Source organism: Pelecanus crispus, chromosome 9, assembly GCF_030463565.1.
Source record: "Pelecanus crispus isolate bPelCri1 chromosome 9, bPelCri1.pri, whole genome shotgun sequence".
NCBI classification, from domain to species: Eukaryota; Metazoa; Chordata; class Aves; order Pelecaniformes; family Pelecanidae; genus Pelecanus; species Pelecanus crispus.
Genome location: NC_134651.1, coordinates 28,535,186 through 28,558,566, shown reverse-complemented (window position 1 = coordinate 28,558,566; position 23,381 = coordinate 28,535,186). Strand labels below are relative to the sequence as shown.

Here is a 23,381-nt window from a genome sequence, read left to right as displayed (position 1 = left end):
TTTTGTATGCCAGGTTATGCACTTGGGTCACAACAACCCCATGCAATGCTACAGGCTTGGGGAAGAGTGGCTGAGAAGCTACCTGGCTGAAAAGGACCTGGTGATGTTGGTCGACAGCCGGCTGAACATGAGGCAGCAGTGTGCCCAGGTGGCCAAGAAGGCCAACAGCATCCTGGCTTGTATCAGGAATAGTGTGGCCAGCAGGAGCAGGGAGGTGATCGTCCCCCTGTACTTGGCACTGGTGAGGCCACACCTGGAATACTGTGTCCAGTTTTGGGCCCCTCAATACAAGAAAGATACTGAGGTGCTGGAGCGTGTCCAGAGAAGGGCAACAAGGCTGGTGAAGGGTCTAGAGAGCGAGGCTTATAAGGAGCGGCTGAGGGAACTGGGGTTGTTTAGCCTGGAGAAGAGGAGGCAGAGGGGAGACCTTATCACTCTCTACAACTACCTGAAAGGAGGTTGTAGTGAGGTGGGTGTTGGGCTCTTCTCCCATGTAGTTAGTGATAGGACGAGAGGAAATGGGCTCAGGCTGCGCCAGGGGAGGTTTAGATTGGCTATCAGGAAAAATTTCTTCACGGAAAGGGTAGTCAAGCATTGGAACGGGCTGCCCAGAGAGGTGGTGGAGTCACCTTCCCTGGAAGTGTTCAAAAAATGGGTAGACGTGGCACTTGGGGACATGGCTTAGTAGGCATGGTGGTGTTGGGTTGATGGTTGGACTGATGATCTTAGAGATCTTTTCCAACCTTAATGATTCCTAGTTTTTACTTTCATTAAAAATAATCCAGCCACCAAGCCAGGAAACGTGAAATTGCTACTCTATCCTTAACTGGTTTAGCGGTGGACTTGGTAACGTTAGGTTAATGGTTGGAGTGGATGATCTTAAAGGTCTTTTCCAACCTAAACGATTACATGATTCTATCCTTTTCTCACTTTAATTGCTCTTTTTAAAAGATTTTGTGTTTGGTTTTTTTTTCCCCTGCCCCCTTCCTCTTCCCCTCTGACAGTTGCAAAATTTTTTCTGGAAACATGGACAGTTAGACTACAGATATCTGTTAGACTACAGATATCTGAACACAGCCATAATTTGAAAACAGTTATCTTTAATTGCTGAAGCCTATTTTCAAGCATCTTAGTAGCTGACCTGACTTTTCAAAATGCTACATGCTCACTGATCTCATTTGAAGTCAATAGGAATTGCTGGGTATGGAGTACTACTGAAAATCAGATCTTTTAGTTTGTTACTAAAACTTGGCTTTGGGATTCATCTTTATGTGCCTGATATTTTTTTTTTTTTAAAGCTAAAACATTAACACCTCTTTTCTACAGCTGATTTAGAACATATCTGTTAATGGACAGTTAGCATGATATGAATGTGCAGCTAACAGGATTGCTTATCAGCCACTAAATCTTTCTCTTACCTCCCACCCCCGAAGACTTATTTAAAAAAAACCAAAACAAAACCTTTTTTTGTAAAGTCTGCTTTTGGTAAAGAGTGATGAGGCCAGAATTAGCATCAAGCCAGTTACAGTGTGATCTCTGCAGGAAAACTATAGGCGTTTCAGTACTATGTTTCAATATAAGTTCATACACTTTCAGGAGAGGAGTCGGGTGAATAATCACTCATAGTAAATAATGAACAGTGCATTTGTATTTTCACAGTTATTAAAGAGTACAGGGCAATTTTCCAAGGGATTTATTGTTTCTATTATACTATACGAACAACTTTGTGTTTGATATATCTGAATGTTCTCTTCTGTTACAGGTATTCAGTAGTGATTTGGTAAATGTCGTGGAGTTTCTGTTTTCATGAGTATTTCTGATCAGAGTGAATTAAGTAATTGTGATACCTTTGACTATTTTGTATTAGAAGAAAGCATAGACAAGAACTGGTGTCATAGATGCAAACTATCACCCTAAGGAATGAGTTTACATGCTTCTCTAAATACTCAGTCCTACAAATTCTTTCATTAGGCTGTTTTCTGTGACTTCATTGCACAGCAGCCAGCTATGCCATAATTAACAAGAGATGCTCTTCTTTTCTCTTCTGGGGAGTGATTTTTCTGGTTGAAAATTTAGTCACTGTAGTTTGGCAATATCCTCAAGTATTGAAATACATTAAAGGATTAAATTGGAGAACATGTCTGTTATGGCATCTTATTAGGTTGATTCTGTTGACTTCGAGTGAGATCAGTGAGCTTGCAGCATTTTGAAAATTCAGGTTACTTACTAAGATGCTGTGGAATCAAAGAAAGAACAGTCTTCAGTAAGAAACCTTGTTTACCACACCAATGTTAACACGAAAAAGCTCCACTGGGTGGTAGTACCGTGGTGCTGCTGAAAGATATTGAAGAAAATGGGTGCTAGTAATCTGAGGTCAATTTTGCATAATTCATGGTGTAGATGTATTGCGTAACATGTGATAAGGCACTTCATAATCCATCTGTAGTTTGTGATTGTCCTGTGAGGTACAAAGTTGTTGGAGTAACTTTTCATCTCTCTCATAGAATCCTATGTAACTGCCATGATGATGCATCCAGATTCACATACCTTTTAGCGAAGCCTAGCTGTGACTACCTAGAACAGGAGGACTTCATCCCACTGCTTCAGGTACCTGCAACAGCTCAGCAGTGAATGGATGGGAGAGAGAGCGCTATGTTTATTTTGTAACTTTATTTTCATGTCTTTAAATGTTTACCAAGGACATGCAGACCTTTGAACAGCACCTGGGCAGAGTTTGTTTTGGAGTGAAATAGAAATAAACATTTTAAGGAGACTATTTTGCATAAGTACCAACCAGCTACATATCTTGCTAAAGTCGCTGAAGATTGTCAAAACTTTATTTAGTCTCTTGTCCCTTGTTAGCATTCGTATTTATCAGTGCCTGGTAACCAGGCTGAAATTTGCCCCATCTCTCTAGGTGGTTATTGGGAAAAATGCATGGTGCTGTTGGTACTCAAGCACAACATAAAGGCTTATTAGAAAAGTTGTAAAAGTTGCTTGACAAGACAATTATAATTTAATTTGTCTAGCAAGACTACCAGATATAATATCACGTGGAAATCTTTGCAAAAAATTTTGCAGTTCCGATTGTTCTGTTTATGCCTCTAAACCTGCTAGTGCACAAGTCTCACTGCTGATTTTTTTTTTTCCTAATATTCAGGCTAAATATGTGCATCCTGATTTCATTTATTTCCTTTCCTTTTATTCACATGTGATATTTTTAACAAAGCAGAGTATCATTCTTTAATTATTTGTGGCCATTTAGGCAGGCTCTGGATAGGTTTAGGATTTCTTTATAGTTTCTCTATAAATCAGGTCCATCTGTTCCTCTGATCATCTGTTGATACTTTTTCTGAGCTTTTCCACAGATCCCTAGATTTCTCACACTGTGTTGCCCTCTATGCAAAACCTCTGTGGAGATGCTGCTTTGGGGAAAGATTTTGTGTCTGCACGGGGTGTTTCTGTGCCTCAAACAAAACTGGGACTGTGATGGGTAGATTTTCTCATGTTCCTTTTCATCTTTTCTCCACTGGGCACACTGCCTTTCCTGATTGATTGCAGCTGTGCTTTTTAGCTACGGGTGCAATCAAAGGCATGTACAATCTTGTTTGTCAGTCAACCAGAAATGAGCAATATTACACCATATGACACCATCATATTAGGCATCAAGTTAGACTGGGCAAAATTTGGTCATATAACACCCCTAAGGGCACTATGTCTGCTCTATCCCTTTGCCATGTCATGGTATAGAGAAAGCAAAACTCTGAATGCTTTTTTAAAGGGTAGAGGAGTCAGACATGTAGAAATTACACAGACATTGATTCATACAGGATCTGAACTGATTCATTCAGGATCTGAGCAGTTTCTCCATGTTTTTGGTCATGCATTTCTTGGCAAATTTGGCATCATGAGCCAGTGTTTGGCTTACAAAAAGCTCATCTTGAGAAAGAGGCATCTCCACAGGCAGTTCAAGTAAATTTTGGAAAAGAACTGATCATATCTGTATGCGTTCTGAGGCTCACAAGAGCTTTCATTCTTGTGGAGGACATAAAAGGCAACTTTCTCAACCTTTCAAGGAATGTTTATTTCTGACACCTAGTTCTAATAGATGTTAATATCCTCAGTGAATGGAGGAAAAAAAGATCTTGGAGAGGAGATAGTTGCATGGTCAACTAACTAATTTTTTTGTCTCATTCAATGAAAATGAGTTTTCATCTAGTCACTAACTCTCTTCCTTTGTTTTTCTGTCCTTAAGTAAATCAAAATGGCCCAACAGGTGCGTATTGCCCAGAAAATGCATTCTACTTATACTTCTAGAAGGTTCACTTTATAGATAAAAAGATGTAATTTCAGTTTTATTGTTAATGCTTCAAATACAGTTTCAAAAGTAAGCAAAAGTATTGGTTTGTAAACCCAGTAACTTCTAAACATTAAAAGGAGAAGAAAATCTATTTCATTTCATTTGGTCTTATCTTGCAGGATGTGGTGGAAACACATCCTGGCCTGACGTTCCTGAAGGATGCTCCGGAGTTCCATTCCCGGTATATTACGACGGTAGGCTGGCTCCTTTGATCTCCTCTGATACTGCTGTACCAGTCCTCCCTTTGTGATTTGTCACTGTTCCCATCAGCAAATCCTTCAGTTATTTCCAAAAATAGGTGTTTTTAATATTACTGGCAATGAGTTATTTTAAGAACTACTTCCAAAGGAAAAATGAATCTGCCTCTGTGTACATAGAGGTTATTCAAAAGGTTAATAATGATTCTTTCTGGTCTTAAGCAAATCTATAAAAACAACTTTTTTGACCTTTAATCCTGATGATGGAAAATGAGAGGTCCTTCTTTGGTCTTTGAGAGCTGCTAAGTTACACCTAATTCTGCTGGGCTGCTGAGACATGGAAGGTTGTAAGTTTGAAGATTTCTGTCACTTTAGGCATGGAGAATCTGTGATTGTTCCATGGTAGAAAGCATCCATTGCACACAGGGGTCTACAGTCCAGCTCCCCCACCTCTTGCTCTTGCCAGAAAGCCTATCTAGTCTTTCTGAGTCTCTGAGCTTTTGTGACTGCTGTCTGTTGTTGGGTTTTGGACTGTAGCTTTGTTCCAGCTTTGCAGTCAGCAGTTAGACTGTTGCTTTCCCTGAATAAGTTTGTACTTTTTTTAAGCGTTTAGCTTGTCTCATGTTGGGTATGAATCTGGATAAAAAGTATATTTAGGATGTTTTATCTCTGCAGCGGTAACAAATTCAAATAATGACAGACCTGATGGGAGCTGTATCCCAACAGGGCTCAAGGGCTTAAAGTTTCTCCTGTTTGCTTGGCAGGGTCTGCATGGGGGCCAGCTGCACCACATACTGGCAGCTGGGAGATTACTGGCAGACACAGGCTTGTTCCTTTCCTGTAAGGAACAGATGGCAGAAAGACACTGTTACTCTGGCAAACCCTGAACTGTCACACTAATGTTTTATGAAAATGTATAACAAGAATCAATTTTAAATGTCTAGATGCACTTGAACGTGACAGTGAACATCAGTGTATTATCAATATATTTAGTCCCTGTGGAGCAAGACTAGATACATTAAGCATAGTAACTGGACAGAATAGGTATAACAGTGGCCAGGGAATTATGGAGGCACATGAATGAGTGAGTGTGGAAGGTGCCTGTGGCACATGTACCCTGGTATTTGGTGTTTAAAGTACATGGAGAGGTGAGAGCTGAAAGATTTAAGGTCACACTAGCATCAGTTTCTGACTGCAATATCAACCAGTTGTTCTTTGCTGGTGAGCGGGTCAAGATACAATCCGTGACTGGGTGGTGACAAAGGCAGTTCTGTTCATCTGCCTTTCCAGGATCCTCTTCTCAAGTTACATGCTGTTCCTGTATTTTTCAGGGTCTAAAGGAGGGAATAAGTGCAAGAAACAAATGTATTTTGTAGAGTAATCCCCCAAATGATCACCCTTGGTGTCCCAAAGCAGCAATTGCTGCACTTTCTGGACCTCATCAGGGTGTAATGCATGTTCTGGTCTGAGACCAGCTCTGTGAAGCTGAGGTTCCACTTCAAGATAACTGAAGTGCAGGCTGCTACTAAAAAAGGCAACACTTTTTCCTTCCTCTCTCCTTTTCCACAACTTCCCTTGTGCCTGGGCGAGGTCCTGTGCGACCACCATAAAGCAGACACAGAAGCAGACCCTTCATGAGTACATGAAGCTCCTCAGTGCTTCTTGATTCTGCTCGTGCCTCCACTGTGCTTTCCTACTTCAGTCTGAGCCTTTAGGCACCCTTGCTCACAATACTCTGACAGAGGTGGCTTGCTAGGCTTGCTCCCAGGCAGCCAGGAAACAGTGGTGCTTGTGGCTGAGGTGAATGGTGTGTAGCAGCAAATTTTACAAAGCTGCGATGTCCTTCACAGGCTCTCCTGCTGGCAGGACAATGCTGGTCTGGGTGTCTGTGCCATCAGACAGATTCCTTCTGAGCTCAGCATGTTTGGTCTTGGCCAGATCACTGAGTTGGAGCAGAGTCGAGACCTTGGGAGACAGACAGTCTGTTGGGTCAGGTTGTTCCCATCTGGAGTGGCAGTACTTGGCCCACTTGCAGCAGTGGCTCTCCTCTGATACCAGGAGTTCCTATTTCTCACATCTCCTTTCACAGACAGTTTGGCACTTCTCTGTCTTTAATGCCACAAAATTCAGTATTTCCTCCAGGAGGTAATGAAGGAAACCACTTTGTCCTTGGATTTTGAGACTACTTGGATCCTTTTGATCCCTTCAAGGTAGAGTGCCTTATACCTACTTACAGTGACAGAGTCCTGTATTTGCTGCAAGTGCAAGAATGACATTTTATTTTTGTGTTACAGATGAGGGCCATAAGGAGATAGTGGCTTTTGTGTTCATTGCTGGATACAGCATCACTTGGTTGAAATCACCTGGAGAGTAAGCTAACAGTCTAGTATGGGTAAGATGTGTATGCTTTTTTTTTTTTTTTTTTTTTGCCTACCTCTGCACCTTTTAGAGGTGACTTTTGGATAGGCTGTAATTTCATCTGTATCAGTATCTGTGAGCTGTTGTATTGCCAGTATACTAAACTACTTGTGTTTCTTTCAACAGAGACTGACTCCTGAAGCTGGTGAAGATGATGCAGAATATCATGTAGCATATATTGTAAAAGCTTTAAAATGTGACGTCTCCCAGAATGTTCAAACAAGGCTTAGAGTTAGCACTGCATGCTGTTGTTGAAAAGCTGAGTCAACTAAAAACAACTTGGCAAAACATATTGCTTGTTGAAAAATGCTTCAGCTTATGCAGTATTACCAATGTGAATGTGTAAGGGGAGGATCGCCTACAGGGTTTAATAAAGCTTTGTGGTTTTTTCCAGAAATGGCATTGCTTTTGTTCTCCTATGGGAAGATGGGGGAAAGGTCTAGAACTGACCCATCAGTGGTTTGGGTCCTGGAGCTAGATTACATAAGGATGCTGGGCAAATAGGAAGGGGCTCTCCCTTCCAAAGGCTTATGTACTGAATTCAGAATAAATAATCTTCCATGCTGGGAAAAACAAAGCCAGTTATGGCTTTCAGTAAGGCATAACTGGCAAGTGTGGCTTGAATGCTACAAATCATCTTGTATTTATGTTCTAGGATGTTTCCCAAATAACTTTTTTTGACAGCTTGGTTTTCACAACCCAGAAAACAGAGAGGCAAGTGTTGACATTTTATACTGTTATATACACTATGTACTATCCATTGAAACTGGACCATTATTTGAATAATAAAGCCTGCACTGAGTGACTGGACATGGTAAAAGAGATTGAGAGATCCCTTTTTACCTCTGAATGCCTTATTTTTACAGCTAAGTGAGGACAGAACAGATGGAACATTTTTATCAATATGGTCTGATAGAGGACCAGTTTCTAACATGCCACAAACAGGGATATTTTGTTGTCTTTTATTACCCTGCAGGCAGAGGAAAAGAAGATGATTGCTGGTTTCGGGTCCTTTTTCTGATTCTTGGGGTTGTTACTTTTGAGTCCTTGGAATGGTCTGAAAACCCTGTATCTTTAAGAATTGCTACAGAGTTGTCAGGTGTGATAATGGGTTATGTATGAGGTGAGACCCACTTCAGCCTCTGAGCTGTTGTGCAATCTGGAAGCAAAGGCCAAACAAAGTCCAAAAATACAGCCCAAAATGGCAGCGGCTGCCAGAGGCATTAAAGAAGAAACAAACATACAGCTTTTTGATTGTGCTTAAGACCAGAAAAGATCACTGTGATTACCTAGTCTGACCTCTTGCATACACAGGCCATAGAACATTGCTCAGTGATTGCTATAGTTAGGATGGATATTTTTTTGTTTTTAATTGAATTGGCACTCAACTTCAGAAGGACATCCATCTTTGAAGTCTGGAGTGATAAAGAGCCTGCAGTGTTTCTCTGTGAGTTGTTCCACTGGTTAATCAAGGGCAGTGTAAAAGAAGTGCATTCTTATCTGTCTGAATTAGGCTGATTTCAGCTTCTAGTTATATATTTCATGAGAGACAAAAAGTCCTTCTGCCTGTCCCACATCTCCCCATGTAGGCTTTTAAGGACCAGGAAATGTTGAATATATTAGTTCTCTCTCTTCAGGATACATTTTGAGTCCTCAAATCATTCTTGTTGCTCTCAAAATTACTTGTGTTCATCAGCATTTACTGTCTCACTGAACTGTGTATCCCAAAGCAGACTGTTAGCAACAATCTCATACTTGGTTCCAGAGCTGTTCTGGACCAGTGCTTGTGTGATTGAGTCAAAGCATGGCCCTTAAATGGCAATCACCCACTCAAAGCTAGTTCTAGCTCAGAAGCAAACCCATCCCATCAAATTTGTTAACTGAATTAATCCCTATAATGTCCATATTGTTGTGTAAAGTTAATTTGCGTGTTGGAATAGCATGCACTATTAAGGCTTACCAAAATTCTAGGATAATATGTCAACATGATGTCAGAGACGTCAAAGGTTTGTGTGTATTAGGTTTGGTTGTCATGAATTAGAATTCCATAGATTTCAGTGCAGATAGTCAAATTAATTATATTTCTAATTTCTCCTGTTGAAGATATTTGTTTATTGTTGTTTCCCCTGTTGAGTTTATTCTTCCATGTGCTTGATCACACTTTTGCTTTTTCTCCACTTTGTGATGATATTTGACAAGCTAACAAGGAGCAGACTAGGAAGGGTTCATCTTGCCTTTTTTAGGTACTTGGGAGTGTACTCGGTCTCATACTGTGAACTGTTTCTCTTGTGTTCTCAGAGGTCTGTGCATTCCCCCTCATGCTTTTTGCTCACTTTCACCAGAGGCAGATCAGTAAAGGAGACAAATGAGATTAACACCTACCTAAGATAAATGCAGACAGATAATCTCTATTGCTTGCTTTCAGTGGAGCCACCAAGAGGATGAGGCATTGTTATCGACATAATAGGTCAGACATCAGTTGTGGCTTTCATTTACATATCCTGTTTCCTCTTCAAAACTCCTGATTTTTTTTTTTTTTTTCTGGTGTGGAACACTATTTCACTTGAGATCCATACAAGCTACAGTGCCTAAAACCTGAAAAACTTAGTTTCAAAATGATTCATCAGCACTTTGAACATATTCCCTGACAAATAATGTGCCTGCATGCTCAAAGATGTGAATTAAGAGCAGTGAAAATATTTGCAGAGTGGAAATGGATGATACTGTTTCAGAAACAAATGTTACTTTCTGACTGCATAATGAATTAAGGATAGTAATATCTACAAAAAAGATCACAAAACAGTTTTCGAAAATAAGTCCCCTGCGGATGAGTGAATAAACAAAATAAAGTTACTGCATGTAAATTCCCAAACTGGTATATTTCAGGAGTTGATTTCAAGAGCGCTATTCATGTGTTACAGGTTATACAGAGAATATTCTACACAGTCAATCGATCCTGGTCTGGGAAGATCACTCTAACAGAGCTGAGGAAAAGCAACTTCTTGCAAGTATGTTGGTTTCTGCCTGAACAAGATATAGAATGCATCATACCTTTGTTCCTATAGCAGTGTACTATATAGTGAGGGAGCTGTGCATGGTTTGTAGTGAGGTAGGCCAAATGTTCAGTGCCAGGAGAGTGTTGGAGCTAGTGGAGGAGTTGTGTCTGAGTTAAGATGAGAGAAGACCAGGGACTGGAGTAGCCAAGAGTGCACTGGTAGAAGGTCAAGGGGTGACTGTGCACCTGCTCTGAAGCTGCATCAGGCAGATTGGCTCTTGGCTCCTGATCTAGCCAAAGAGGGAGGAAAGCAAGATGCAGCAGTGCACCTATGTTAAGCAGCTTACTGAGCAGCCAAGGATACCTGCTGGATTGCCTACAATACATGGTGGGCAGAACAGCCAATTTCCTGACTCCCAAACAGCAATCAGCCCAACTGACAGTTGGTCAGGCATGTTGTGCTGTGCAATTGCAAGACCATGCATCTTGGGAGCTGATTTCCACTTCTGCAGTGACTTCTTCAGAAAGGTTAATGAATGAAGCTTAGTTCTTGTTATAATCTGTGTGATGTATTCTTATGTTGGGCAGAGGTGTCAGGATTTGGATCTCTGTTCTCTGTATATTTTGCCCAAAAGAGCACGAGGTTAAAACTGTCTAAGGCTGCTCAACTCCAGCCCAACCTAAAACGCCAGAAAGTCTTTAGGCTGAAAGGTTAAGGATTCAGCTAAAGCAGTGAGACTTCCCTACTGCATCCTGCTCTCCATTCCAGATGTAGTGTGCTGTCTTCCTTAAAAGCCTCAAGCATGAATTCACACTCCTCCTCCTTTCAGAGATCTTCTGCCCCACTGCCCCCACATCAGCTAACGAAAAAATCAGTGCTCCCTTGGATTGTCTCATCCCAGTTCCTCCCTAACCTCCGTTATAAACAAATCCTCCCAACTTATCCTGCATCTTTATTCACTCATTTTCTCCCTTTATATACTCCTCCCCTTTTTCTCCTTGCATATCTACTCTGCCTTTCATTTTCTGCAGCAGGGAAGTTTAGCTCTGGGACCATAATTTCACTTGGGCAGCTCTTTGCTGCATGTGTAAATGGCATATTTTGGCATGAGCTGTGAAAGAAAAAAAAAAACAGTTACTGAAAAACCTACCCAAGTGATTATCATCTGCAAAGAAATGGAGACACCCATGAAGAATCTGAAGAGGCTAGTGAGTGATTGATCAGAGGTTTTTAGACTTGAGTGTCAGCAAGTCAGAATAGTGCAGGTCTGGCAGTGCTGTCCTGTTGTCCCTGCCTGAAACTTTACTGAACCTGGTGGATAGCAGGATATGAGAGTTTTGAGACTCAGTTGGGTTCTTTGGTTGTGGAGATGACTGAAAGTTGACGTTGAACTATCAGTGCCTACATGTGGCACAGTATCTGTTTTTATGGTTATGGATAGAAGGGCCACTAAGCCTGCCTGCTTAGACACAACTCCCTGGGGTAGCTCTTAGGCTGTGTTTCACCTCCTCCCTTCTGAGAGGCTGTGAGGGCAGGGGAGGACAGACCTATAGCTCAGTTGAGTCTGTTAGCCTTTTCACATTCCTGCAGCCATAATTTATTAGACTGAAAAGGCTGTCTGGTGTCCTGTGGCCTCAGCACTAGGAGAAAGGCAAGTAGGGAGGTGGCACTGGTAAACATGCAGTAATATCCTTCTGTCGGTGGGAAGGTGGAGTGGAGGGAAGGACAGAGGTAGGTGTGAAGTGGGAATGAAACAAGGGCATTGTCACTAAGTGTTTTGTAACAAGACATGATAACAGATGTCATGGTTTGAAATCTGTCTAAGCCTCCCAGTTAAACCAGACTAATTCCTGTCGGCGACAGCCCAGGAAAATCAGTGTGATTGGTTTGATCTGCTTGGGATCCATCCCTCCTTCCCCAGTCCAGGCATGAGTCTGGAGCAAGGCTTGATTTTGCCTTTGGGAAGCCAGGCAAGGATGTGTGATGTGTAAAGATAGATCTCAGTTCCTGTGGAGAACTGTGGACTGCTGTTGGTAAATGGCTCTAAGAGTCTCTGGTGCAGGTCAGAAATGTTCCACAAATAATGGATCCTAGCTGAGACAGCAGTTGTGTTCTTGTTTCTCCATCTCACTCTTCACTATAGCTGAAAATTAGCAGAAATTTTTCACAGGAGTGGCAGAAATATTGTGCATACATATGCTAACCAGGATAGCCAAGCCAGATGCCCTATAAGTGCCTGTTAAGGAACGCAGCAACAAAATCTCCTACAGGGGAGAAAGGTTGCATTTTGGATTAGCTCTCAGAGCTGTGTTCGCTCAACTTCCACAGAGTTTGGAGGACTTCAGCTGCTGAACTGCCTCTTTGTCTAGGTTTAACTTCCCACTTTATTGTACTCTTTCAGACTCTTGCTCTCTTGGAAGAAGAGGATGACATAAATCAGATCACAGATTATTTCTCCTATGAGCACTTCTATGTTATATACTGTAAATTCTGGGAGCTGGACACTGATCATGATCTTTACATCAGCCAGAAGGATCTGGCTAGGTACAGTGATCAAGGTATGCTGCCTGCAAGCTGTGGTGGGACAAAGGGGATTGCTGAAAATAGAATGTTTCCACTAAAGAGTAAAGCCTAGCTTTGATTTGGTTAATTTGATGCCTCTAAAAAAATTTAAATGGAGCCATCCATCTCTTACACTAATGCTGATTTACAGAGCCAGTTGTAGGGGCTTAGACACAGAGAAATGCAGTACACACTATTTTCTGCATGAGTAGCTAGAGAGGGAGCTTCTGTTCACATGTGGGTCACTGCCAGAAGGACAAGCTAAAGTAATGTCTTGAAACCTGCTTATTATTTACTAAGGGTTTTGCAGGAGCTTGAAAGAAGGGACAAGAAGGACAAGTCCATGTGAACTTCAAAGATTGCTGAAGTGCAATCTTGTTATGCATGAGAGAAATTCTAGAATCCAGTGAAACTTGGTGAATTTCAGTTTGCAGATGCACTCTGAAGAATATCTCTTGAGTTCAGTGTGGAACTCCTTACCACAAGCTGAGCAGATGCTATGAGTTTTCAAAGGTTCAAGGGCCATGGATAAGTTAATGGAATACAAATCCACAAAGGGCTAAAAAATCCAAAGTTCTGTATGCGTTGTTCTAGCTGACTCAGGTTGGCTGTTTTTAGGATTATCCATGTTCTGAGAGCATGATATGCCCATGTGCTTACCTGTTAGGACTCATGATGGTAATGTCTTGGACAAGAGCTTGAGCTATTGACCAGCATGTTTAATCCTGAAGACAAAGCCTTCTTGGATTCTTCCGTGTGGTTGCTGCACTTTTTGGGAAAGTAGGTCTGGGAGAGAGAATCAGATCTGGGGAAATGGGATGGGAAACGTGTGACTGGAGGTGGCAGGAAGGGTGAAGTATGTGGTAAGGTGTTGTAGTGTGTAGGGCTACAGGGATCTGGAGGTGTGACATGCATTGCTGGTGCTCTGGGGATGCGGACAACATTTTATAGGAGCCAAGATCCTAGTGGGCTGAAGTAAGAAAGAAGAAAAGGGGTGTGAGAATGACAATGCTGTAGGTATGCGTGTGTGTGTCAGCATGGTGTGGTGGTCCACGTGTTCCCAGTGCAGGCATTTATGGGAAGGCCATGGGGGTTCTGGGTGAGTGTGGCAGTCATAGGAGTCAGGAGTGTTGACAATGGGGCTGGATAGGGTGAGGATGGAGGAGTGCCTGACTTGGGATAGGTGATAGGCTGGAGTGTGGGGATGGAGTATTGAGGAGCCTTAAGAGCTCAGGAGGCTTGAGAGCCCTGGGTGCTGGGGGAGCTAAAGATAGAAGGGGTGCTGTGGGCAGAGTGAAGGGCAGAAGCCATCAGTGCAGTGGTACAGCAGCCTGTCAGCCCTGTGCCAGGGGGATTTGAGGGGTGGCGCAGGTTGGGTCTGCCTGGCTGGTGTGTTGGAAATGTGCCAGGAAGAGATGGAGAACATGTAGAGGGAGCTAAGGTGGGGGTCTAAAGGAAGTGTGTCAGCAGTCTGGGAGGGTGAGGTCAGTGTGCAAATCCTGCTCAAGACTGGTACTTGCTGCTTGGCTGGTGTGTCTCTGCCATAACAATCCATCCCACACATTTCCTGGCTGGCACAGCCCTCCCACTCACCTAAAATGATGCTCGTTTTTCATTGTCCTTCCCTGCAGCAGGATTGCCACAGCTTGTGCTCTGCTAAAAAGTGTTTTGTAGAGATTTATGTGTGATTTTTTGCTTGATAACTGAACTTCTTTTCCAATGCACACTATCAGCAGGATTTGCTTATGTGACAAATTCTACTTCGGCAAAGTAGGAGTAACACTGCCCATGTCAAGAATCCAGATAACACATAGTTGCCATATTTGTGGGGAAGTATGGTGTTTGGGAGGATACAAAGGCAGACACACCAGGAGAATCGTCTTTGTTTTTTTACAAAATGCTGCTAAACAGAGACCAGTAAAGTGGTTAGACAGGCAATGCAGATAGAGCGTTCTTTTAACAATGGGAAATGGTTTTGTGTGGATTCATTATAAACAACTGATTGTAGTTATTCCTGTGACCTGTAGCTTCATTTTCTCTGTATCTTCTTTGTTTCCAGCTTTATCAAACAGGATTATTGAGCGAATATTCAGCGGTGCTGTGGTGAGGTGAGGAATAGCATACTGGTTGGGGATAGAAGTGAAGGGAATTTCTGTCAGGCTGATTAGAAATGCAAGATACTCTCAGAAATCCCCACTGATCAGAATGGTTTCCAACATGGTGCTCCAGTTGGAGCTGCCTGAAAATGGAGTGAGACTTCTGGGTATCTTAAGAAAACAAATTAAAAAATCCCATAGAATGACCACCTGTAGACCTCATTGTAGAACAAGCTGGGCATAGCCGCAGGGAACATGCAAGCACTATGTGTTTGTGCCCCACAGTGGCACAGGGATAGCTGGAGAGCACTGCTTTAAAGTCTCTGAAAAGTAAACCAGCCCAGCGCTTGTTGTGGGAGGAGATGTGGTAGATGAGCCTCTGTCCTGGTTTTGGCTGGGGTTAAACCACAACAGTCTCAGCTGTTCAGTGACAGCAAGGCAGCAAATGCTGTGACTGTGGGGAAGGGCACAAGGACTGGTGCTGGGGAGCGCAGGGCTAAATGGGTGACAATGCCCCATTTTCCCTCACCAATGATTTGGGGCTTTTGAAAAATAAGTTTGATAACATTCTGAGTGTTTAGGAGCCTGGTGGGTTTTGTTTGTTTGTTTGTTTTGGTTTGTTTTTTTTCTCTCATGTCTTCCAGAGGCAATGAAGTTCAAAAGGAAGGCCGCATGAGTTATGCCGATTTTGTGTGGCTCCTGATTTCAGAGGAAGATAAAAGGAGTGCTACAAGGTCTGACTGATTTCTGTGTCTTAGTAAAAGTACTGAGATGAGCAGATAAGATTATAGAAACTTCTGTGACCTACCACTTTCTACAGGAGATGGCAGCTTGGGTTCCAGTGATTATTAGGAAGCAAGCAACTTACTGTCAACATTTGGTCAAATCATTTGCCTTTCTTGAGGAGAAATTGTGTAGAAGCAGAGTTTTCTTGTACTGTTAAATGCCTTGGTAGTCATCAATGCCTTTGGTTACTCCATGCCGTGGAGCACTGGCTCTGGGAGTAAACCCATGAGATGTTTGCAGCAGATAGGCATGTTCCCTTCATGCATGTAGCACGTGCATAAGAAGGGTTTGTAGGGAAACTGCACACTGTCACTTTGTAAACCCTGCCCATGTGTCTGGTTTGTACAGCCAGTGGGAGACAGTTGTGCAGAGCTGAACCAGATCTGCATGTGATTATTAGGACAAGGAACCTTATCAGTAAAAATGAGAAGAAGAATTCATAAATCCAGGGTTGGACTATCCAGAGGTGAAGGCATGGTGGTAGACTGTAACTGCCTGAAAGCATTGCCTTCTGTATAAAGGAGTAGAGGAAATAAGTGCATACCATGCCTGCCTCATCACTCACCAGGGTCACTCAGGGATAGCCAGTGTCCTGGCTTCAGAGTTAGTTGCATTTGGCCAACATTGGCTGCTGAATTAGACGGGGATACTCTAACCTACATGAGCCAGTTAAGCTGCAGCACAGCGGACACTTGCTGAGCATGGCTGTGCTCACAAGCCACCTAGGAGGCTATCAGGAGGCACTAGCCTATGCCCTGATCCTTCCCAAAGGGTATTTTCATCCCTGCTTTTATGCCAGCCATTGGGCAGAAGAGCATTAGAGGATAGGGGAAGGGGAATGTGCATTGCTGCAATCTCCGCTGTATGGATTTCCTAGTGTAGTGCTGTGTTTTCACTAGTCCTGTCTCTTTTTCCTAGCATTGAGTACTGGTTTCGGTGCATGGACCTGGATGGGGATGGAGTGCTTTCCATGTATGAACTGGAGTACTTTTATGAGGAGCAGTGTGAGCGGATGGAAGTGATGGGCATAGAACCACTGCCATTTCATGACTTGTTGTGTCAGATGCTTGATCTCGTTAAGCCAGAGAGGGAAGGTAAGTCCTGTTTAATGTGAGTTTCCGTCCTTTTTGATCTATGGTGGATTGAGAAAGTAATGTCACTGTGAAACCCATCTATAGGTAGAGCCTTGTGTTAGAACTACAGGGCTGAAATTACTGCAAAATTACTGTAAAAGTCTGAACAGTGGCTATTGTGCCATAATGTTATGCATCAGGAGGTTTGAAACACTAAAACAAGAGACCTTGTGAATTAACTTGCTGGAACTGGAGCAACAGGTCTTGTATATTCCAGCTGTGGGATGTGCTGACAGTCTAGATTATGAAACTGGACCATCCCCATCCACATTTTTTCATATTTCACATGAATGTGAAAGATTTCCATATGTCTGTAAGATTTAAGGCTAATAGAGGTACCCATTTGTTGAATAATGTTAAAATCCTTGACTGATTTGGGAAGATGTCCTGTAATACTGCAGCACGCTGGTGTTATAATTAAAACTTTGATAAGACTGACAAGGAACAGGTCCAGTCTCTCACTAAGAACTCAGCACAATACTGTGGATTTTTCTTCTGCAGGAAGAGTAACCCTGCGAGACCTGAAGAGGTGCAGAATGGCTCATGTATTCTACAACACCTTCTTTAATTTAGAGAAATATCTGGACAATGAACAGAGGGATCCCTTTGCAGTGCAAAAGGTATCAATCACTTTTATTTCTAAATACAGGCCTTCTCAAACCTATCTTTTGAATGCAACTGGATGTAGGGAAAATCCAACTGAATATAAGGAAACCTTTTTCACAAGTAGGGTGGTGAAACATTGGAACAGGTTGCCCAGAGAGGTGGTGCAGCTTCTGTTCTTGGAGGTTTTCAAGATGTGAGTGGACAAAGCCTTGAGCCCCATGACCTGAACTCATAGCAAACCCTGAATTGAGCAGAGGCTGGGACTAGAGACCTCCTGGGTCTCTTCCAACACACATTATACTGTTATTCTATGATTTGGTTGCCATCACTGATCCTACTACACCAACACTGGCAGTGCAGCGTGTGATTCTAGAGAGAATGACCAGAGCCTGCTGAGTTGCACTGATTCAGCAGGCTGAAAGAGCAGGGCTCAGCTGCACTAGAGGGGAACCTGATTCACTCAGTTTAGAAAGGAGCTGTGAGATTCAAAACTTGAGATCCCATTTGTCTCTTCCTGTCTCGTACAAAGCTGCAGTCATAAATAGGTAGGCTACATCTGAAGATTTATTAAACATCCGTGTTGGAGTCTGATCCTTAAAACAGCACTAGCAATTTTCCCATAGCCTAAACAGAACCAAAGAGACAGACCTTCTTTACAGCACAGGGGCTGAGGCAGATGAGATGCCAACTCTGTGATCAGGCCACATATGTGGTAGACTAGATGGAAGGTTTGGATATTGCAGATTGTACCTGGTTATCAGCCTGGCTGCACTGTCATTCACCATCCTCTCTTCCCAAGCAGAGAAAATACAGGAAGAGATTGTGGCTTTTGTATTTTGCAGTTGTTGCTCACTACTAACTGTGGGATGTTCAGAGACTTGAGTTTTGTCAGCTGTTGGTGTAATGTCCCTCACCTCTGGCTCCCCTTGCACATCTGGTGAAACCAGATGTGTCTACACCTTAAAGACTATCTCCCAGAAGCCTCTTGTCTGGTCAAAGTACAGTAAAGTGGTGGGCATGCCAAAACCAACTTTGGTTCCCTTACAGCTATTCCCATATAACTTGTAAGAGGAACTTTGTGGTTCTGTGATTCAAGACTTAAATATATCCCAGTCCAGAACCACCCTAGTTTTTGTTTGTTTAAACTGGATCACTATAAGAGGAGTCAAGTGGGGCCAGAGGGGATAACTTATTTTCCCTGTCTTATAGTAAATGGCAGAGGGCCAAATGTTTATAAGGATGTTATTCTGTAACCTTCTCTCAAACTTACCCAAACTTAGCAAACTGTGAAGAGTTTCTCAAAAGATCAGTTACAATTAACATTTAATTAAACATTTTAAATCATTATTTAACCAATTACAAAGTGCACAGATGCAGAGCTTGCTGAGCTAGAGCAAAGAAAATGTGCAGTTATTAATGTTCAGCATTTCTGAAATGAAGCAGGCTCAGTTTGTTGGCAGCTCAGGTCACACGCTGAGCTTTATAGACTAAGGGATGTATTTTTTCCATAGTCATTTATGTGCAGATGTTAAAATAGTTTAAGATAATTGTGAATCTTTCAGTAAAGGCAATTTTTGACTACCTGTTTCTATACAGTTGCTTACTATTCCTAGAATTGCTGTTTCACATGTTTAGACCTATTGTAAACAGCTTTAGAGGGGTATGGACATAGTGTGCTTGACTGTCTGATCTCTTTAGGACATTGAAAATGATGGTCCTGAACCCTCTGACTGGGACAGATATGCTGCTGAAGAGTATGAGATTCTTGTGGCTGAGGAGTCTGGGAATGAGCAGTTACAAGAAGGGTAAGCATAGGCATTGCACTGCCCTGGGGACACACTGTTTGGCTCCAGCTGAGGCTTAGGAAGAGCACGTGGGTGTCACTTTTAACAGAGGTAGTGGATTAGTGGACTTATCATTTGGACCCAACACTGGAGCATCTGAAGCCCAAAACAGTTGCTTCAAAGGTGTTATTGGTGTATTTGTCACAATGGGCTGCTTTGTGGACAGCCATTTGAATCAGTTACACACACTGCAGTAATGAAGATAGCTGGGGAAGAGGACAAAGCCTTTTTCTTTTGGCAGCTGTACAAAAAAAAGAGATCAAAGGACTTTTGCTAGTCTTGGACATGTCTTGACCATGTCACATTATCATAGGTTAGAAGCTGTAGCTCTGTTACATTTTTTATACTTAGTGGAGAGTTTCTTTAGTCAAATAATTTTACTTTCTACCAAACTTTATACCTATTAGTCTGTGCTCTTCCTAAGCTGTGTTTCAATGTCTTCATCAATTTACAAAGTTTGTTGAGACTTTCTCTTTAAAACACTGTTGGTTTCTGCAATACTTACACTCATTTTTGCAGCCTTCTATAAAATTATGGACAGACATTCCAGCTATCTTTAGAGTCAATGGATTTAGGCAGAGCAGTTGCTCCAGAACCTCTCCATGTGCAAGGGCTTCCTGCAGAGGCTCCTAATGGAGACTCAGTATAATTATCTTTTAGACTTGTGTGTGTTAGTATCTTCTTGAGAATATTTCTCTGGAAGTCTCCAGGTTAATATAACGAACATCCAAAGAATGCTTACCCCATGTTAATCTTGCATGATTCAGGTTTTCATCCATTCTTGAACAGTATTTGTAGAGCCATTAGAGTACTGAGAAGATTGTGTAATTTTCAAAACTTCCCACACTGGAAATTGCTTGGGATAACAGTAGCACCTACTAATTAGCCACAGAGATTTGCAAAGCTATTGAGAGCTATGTTTGCTTCTTTCCCTGTGATGTGCATCCAAACATCTATGGGCTGTTCCTTCATCTCCTTTGAGCTGCCTTGCCTTTTTATGGCCTTCACAATGGAAGATGAGGTAACACAGGATGGAAGATAAAATTGCTGTATTCCCTGCAGCTGCTTTGCAACACCTGCGTCCTCAGCACAGAAAAGAAATAGGAGTCTGCCATAAAAGCTTTGCAGGACCATGAATCTCCAAACTCACCAAAACAGAGAAGTGGCAGGTGATGTCAAATTTTTGAAGTCTGTCTGAAACAGCTCTGTGTCTTCCTGTAAAGAGCATGTCAGCAACCTTGCTGCTTGCTTTTAAGAGCCCCTGAAAAGCTTTGTAGTCATGGCAGCAGGATTAGATCTCATTTGTGGAGCATAGCAACAGACTACGCAGGAAAAAAGGAAGGGAAAAAGGAAAACAAAGAGCTGGATGCCCAGACAAATTTGCCAGAAACAGGCATTGAGGTTTTTGCACATACATTATTTCTGCTGTCCTTTGAGGATGACAGAAACAGGGAGCAGGGACAAAACCAAGACAATTTATGAGCTCTATGAGACACCAGAAGATTTTTTGGCTAAGTTAGCTGGCAGAATCTGAAACCTGGTATTTGTCTTATTAATACATTTGAAAATAATCATCATTCGGTAATCACAGATGAATTGGTGTGTACCACATATGATAGTATGTAGGAATGAATGGGCTCAGTATCATGACATGTCAACCAAATTCCTGCCAAAGACATAAAACCACTGGTCTTCACCAAGGTGGACAGGCCACCTTTACTTAACCCAGAAAAGGAACATCTATAATTTTATATATGTTCAATAAATAACCCTGTCCATAGCTTCTCTGGATGGAAGGTTTCTAAAACCACTGGCTGGCTGCAGGCTTGCCCATGAGAGAACAGTGCTCCTGGCAGAGGAAGAAGACATAGCGGATACTCAGAGTGACTTCAAGGATGCTGTGACTCTATTGAGAGCTACAATCACCAAAAATAAGATAAGAGAAAGTTGTTGTCTTGCTCAAGACAACAATGAAGCATCATGTTTCACTGGAAGCTTAAGCTGATCTGAACACTTCTCAACCATGCTCTGCTTTATACATTTGTGTATGAGATTCAGTGAAGAGAGTGTTCCCTGGTGAATGTATACACACGTTGTTTGAAGGCAGAACCAATAGTTGAATCTGATCAACACAAGCTCTTAATGCAGAGATAAGCATTGGTTTTGCAGAAATCCTTTCTTGCAGTCCAGGCTATGCCCTGCCTGGCAGAAGTGGGCACTGCTTTGTTTACTGTTCCAGAAACCAGTTTCAGCAAGCTGATGTACGTGGAAGCCACAATTGCCTTCATGGAAAGAGATCTTTCTCCACAGGAAGGGAAATAAGGAGGAAGACGCCATCTTTTATCAGCTGCTGATAGGAAAGAATCCCCTTCACCTGACCAGCAAGGAGTGAGGGTACAATGCAGAGCAGTCCTGCTCAGGGTGGATAGGTGGGACAAAGACATAGGATCCGATGATGTTGGTTTAGGCAGCTTAGACCATTTTTCTTGTCTCCCTCAAGTTGGCTGATGGCTCAGTTGCTCATTTTCATGAACCCAGCAGCAGTAAGGAAGGGAAAGGGGGAAGAAGTACATCACTGAACTACCCAGTGACAAAATGTGTGTTTGCCAGAAGGAAGGACAAAGAATTTCCTGGAGTAATTTGCCTTCTCTGAACAAGCTAGAGTTGCCATGGTTGAGTCTTGAGAAATGGGTGTTTAATCTCCTGTATGTGTATTTATGGGACTGTGAAGTTTTGAAACTGGCCTGGAAGGAGAAAACATGATTATCTTTAGTGCTAATCTTCTGGAAAAGCTGTCCCTTGGATCATAGAATCATAGAATGCTTTGGGTTGGAAGGGACCTTGAGAGATCATCGAGCCCAACCCCCCTGCAGTAAGCAGGGATTGAACCTGGATGCTTCCTAACCATAAAGGTGGAAAGCATTTTTTCCAAGATGGGAAAGGCAGGCACTGTTGAGCCTTAAGAGTGAAGTGGAAAAGTAACTCACATGGGAAAGGACAAGCAAAAGGCACCAGAAAAAAAAAAAATTATAATGGAGCTCCAAGTGCTGGTGAATGTGCAAGGTAAACAATACAGGACAAAGGTCATATTCCACCTATAAAGAAAACAGGAAGAAAGCTAATAGAAATTGGTAAAAATTAAGGAAAAGGGACGCAAAAGGAACATTCCTAAGAAGAGCATTCACATGAAAATAAAAAGCTTTCCTCAGCTGCATCATCTTCAATCAAGGAGACATTGGAGAAACTGAGGCATGTACAAACATGCACAGTCCATTTCCAGGTGGGGAATGCAGGGGAGGCAGGGCCATGTAGACTCCCAACAGGTACCACTTAAGCAAAAAGTGTGCACATTGCGTACTTTTTGGTATCCTTGCATGTATGATCAGAACAGTTATTGGTGTAGGATCCAGACCATTGTTTTTCTCCCACTTATGCAAGGATCCAGAAGGTGGCAGAATTACTAAGCAGGTGCTTTCTTTTATGGAAGAGAATATGAAAATGCTGTCCAGGAAGATCTCTATGCTGTTTGTCTCTTCTTCGCATAGGGATCACCAGACTAGCACAGAATCCTCCCCACAGCAGGACATACATACTGACAGGCTCCCAAGGATTTGCTGTGCCTGCATATGGATTAGTGAAGGGAAAAACAGCACAAGAAGTGGTAGACAATTCTTTCTTGGCATCATTCGTGCTGGGCTATCAAAGGAGTTAACCTTTTTGCAGCACAGTTTATCACTGAACAAACTAGAGCTATTTCTGTGCTTGCTATTGGAACACTTGCTGCAACATTTCCTTCATAAACAGCACTGCTTTCAGAACAAAAGGAAGAATTTGAATTTCTTGGGAGCCCTGAGAAATTAACCTGTGGTGTGCTGAGACTGGAGGGAAAACATCTTAAAAACATCATTTCTTAGGAATAAGAATGGGATGAGAGCCCCAAAGTGATATCCTCTGCTGCAGAGCACAGAACCCAACCAGCCCGAATAGTGCAACTGGCTGGAGCTGAGAATTCACAGCCAAACCTCCCCAGGCCATAAATGCCAAGACCTGGATATTAAACTTCAGGTGAGAGAAGAACATGACAGCATAGCCACAATTGTCCTTCTGTGGATGTCAAAACATGCCCTAAGCCAGAAGATGCTTTGGAAAACAGGTGTTTCTGAGCAAGCCAAATCTCTAGGGCCTGGATGTGTGGCTGGAAGACTTTATTTCTACACTGAACTATTAAGGCTACTGTGAGCTACTGACAATTGTTACTGAAACTAGATTCAAGTTTTATAATGCTGAACACCAGTGAAAAGTTGTTTCAGAACTTACAAATGAGGATGGATGGGAGCACAGTCATGTCAGCTGTCAGAATACTGATTACTACAACACTTTTTA

General features: G+C 42.4%; 1 protein-coding gene across 1 annotated transcript in view; it reads left to right on the top strand.

The window, feature by feature from the left end:
* The window catches only part of PPP2R3A (protein phosphatase 2 regulatory subunit B''alpha), a 47,574-nt gene that overhangs the window by 23,951 nt on the left and 242 nt on the right, over positions 1 to 23,381 (top strand). Inside the window, exons 4-12 of the mRNA XM_075716528.1 lie at positions 2,505 to 2,607; positions 4,480 to 4,554; positions 9,897 to 9,983; positions 12,373 to 12,529; positions 14,593 to 14,641; positions 15,274 to 15,363; positions 16,334 to 16,509; positions 17,050 to 17,168; positions 18,853 to 18,959. Coding sequence (XP_075572643.1) covers positions 2,505 to 2,607; positions 4,480 to 4,554; positions 9,897 to 9,983; positions 12,373 to 12,529; positions 14,593 to 14,641; positions 15,274 to 15,363; positions 16,334 to 16,509; positions 17,050 to 17,168; positions 18,853 to 18,959 — 963 coding nt within the window. The remainder of the gene's footprint in view (positions 1 to 2,504; positions 2,608 to 4,479; positions 4,555 to 9,896; positions 9,984 to 12,372; positions 12,530 to 14,592; positions 14,642 to 15,273; positions 15,364 to 16,333; positions 16,510 to 17,049; positions 17,169 to 18,852; positions 18,960 to 23,381) is intronic.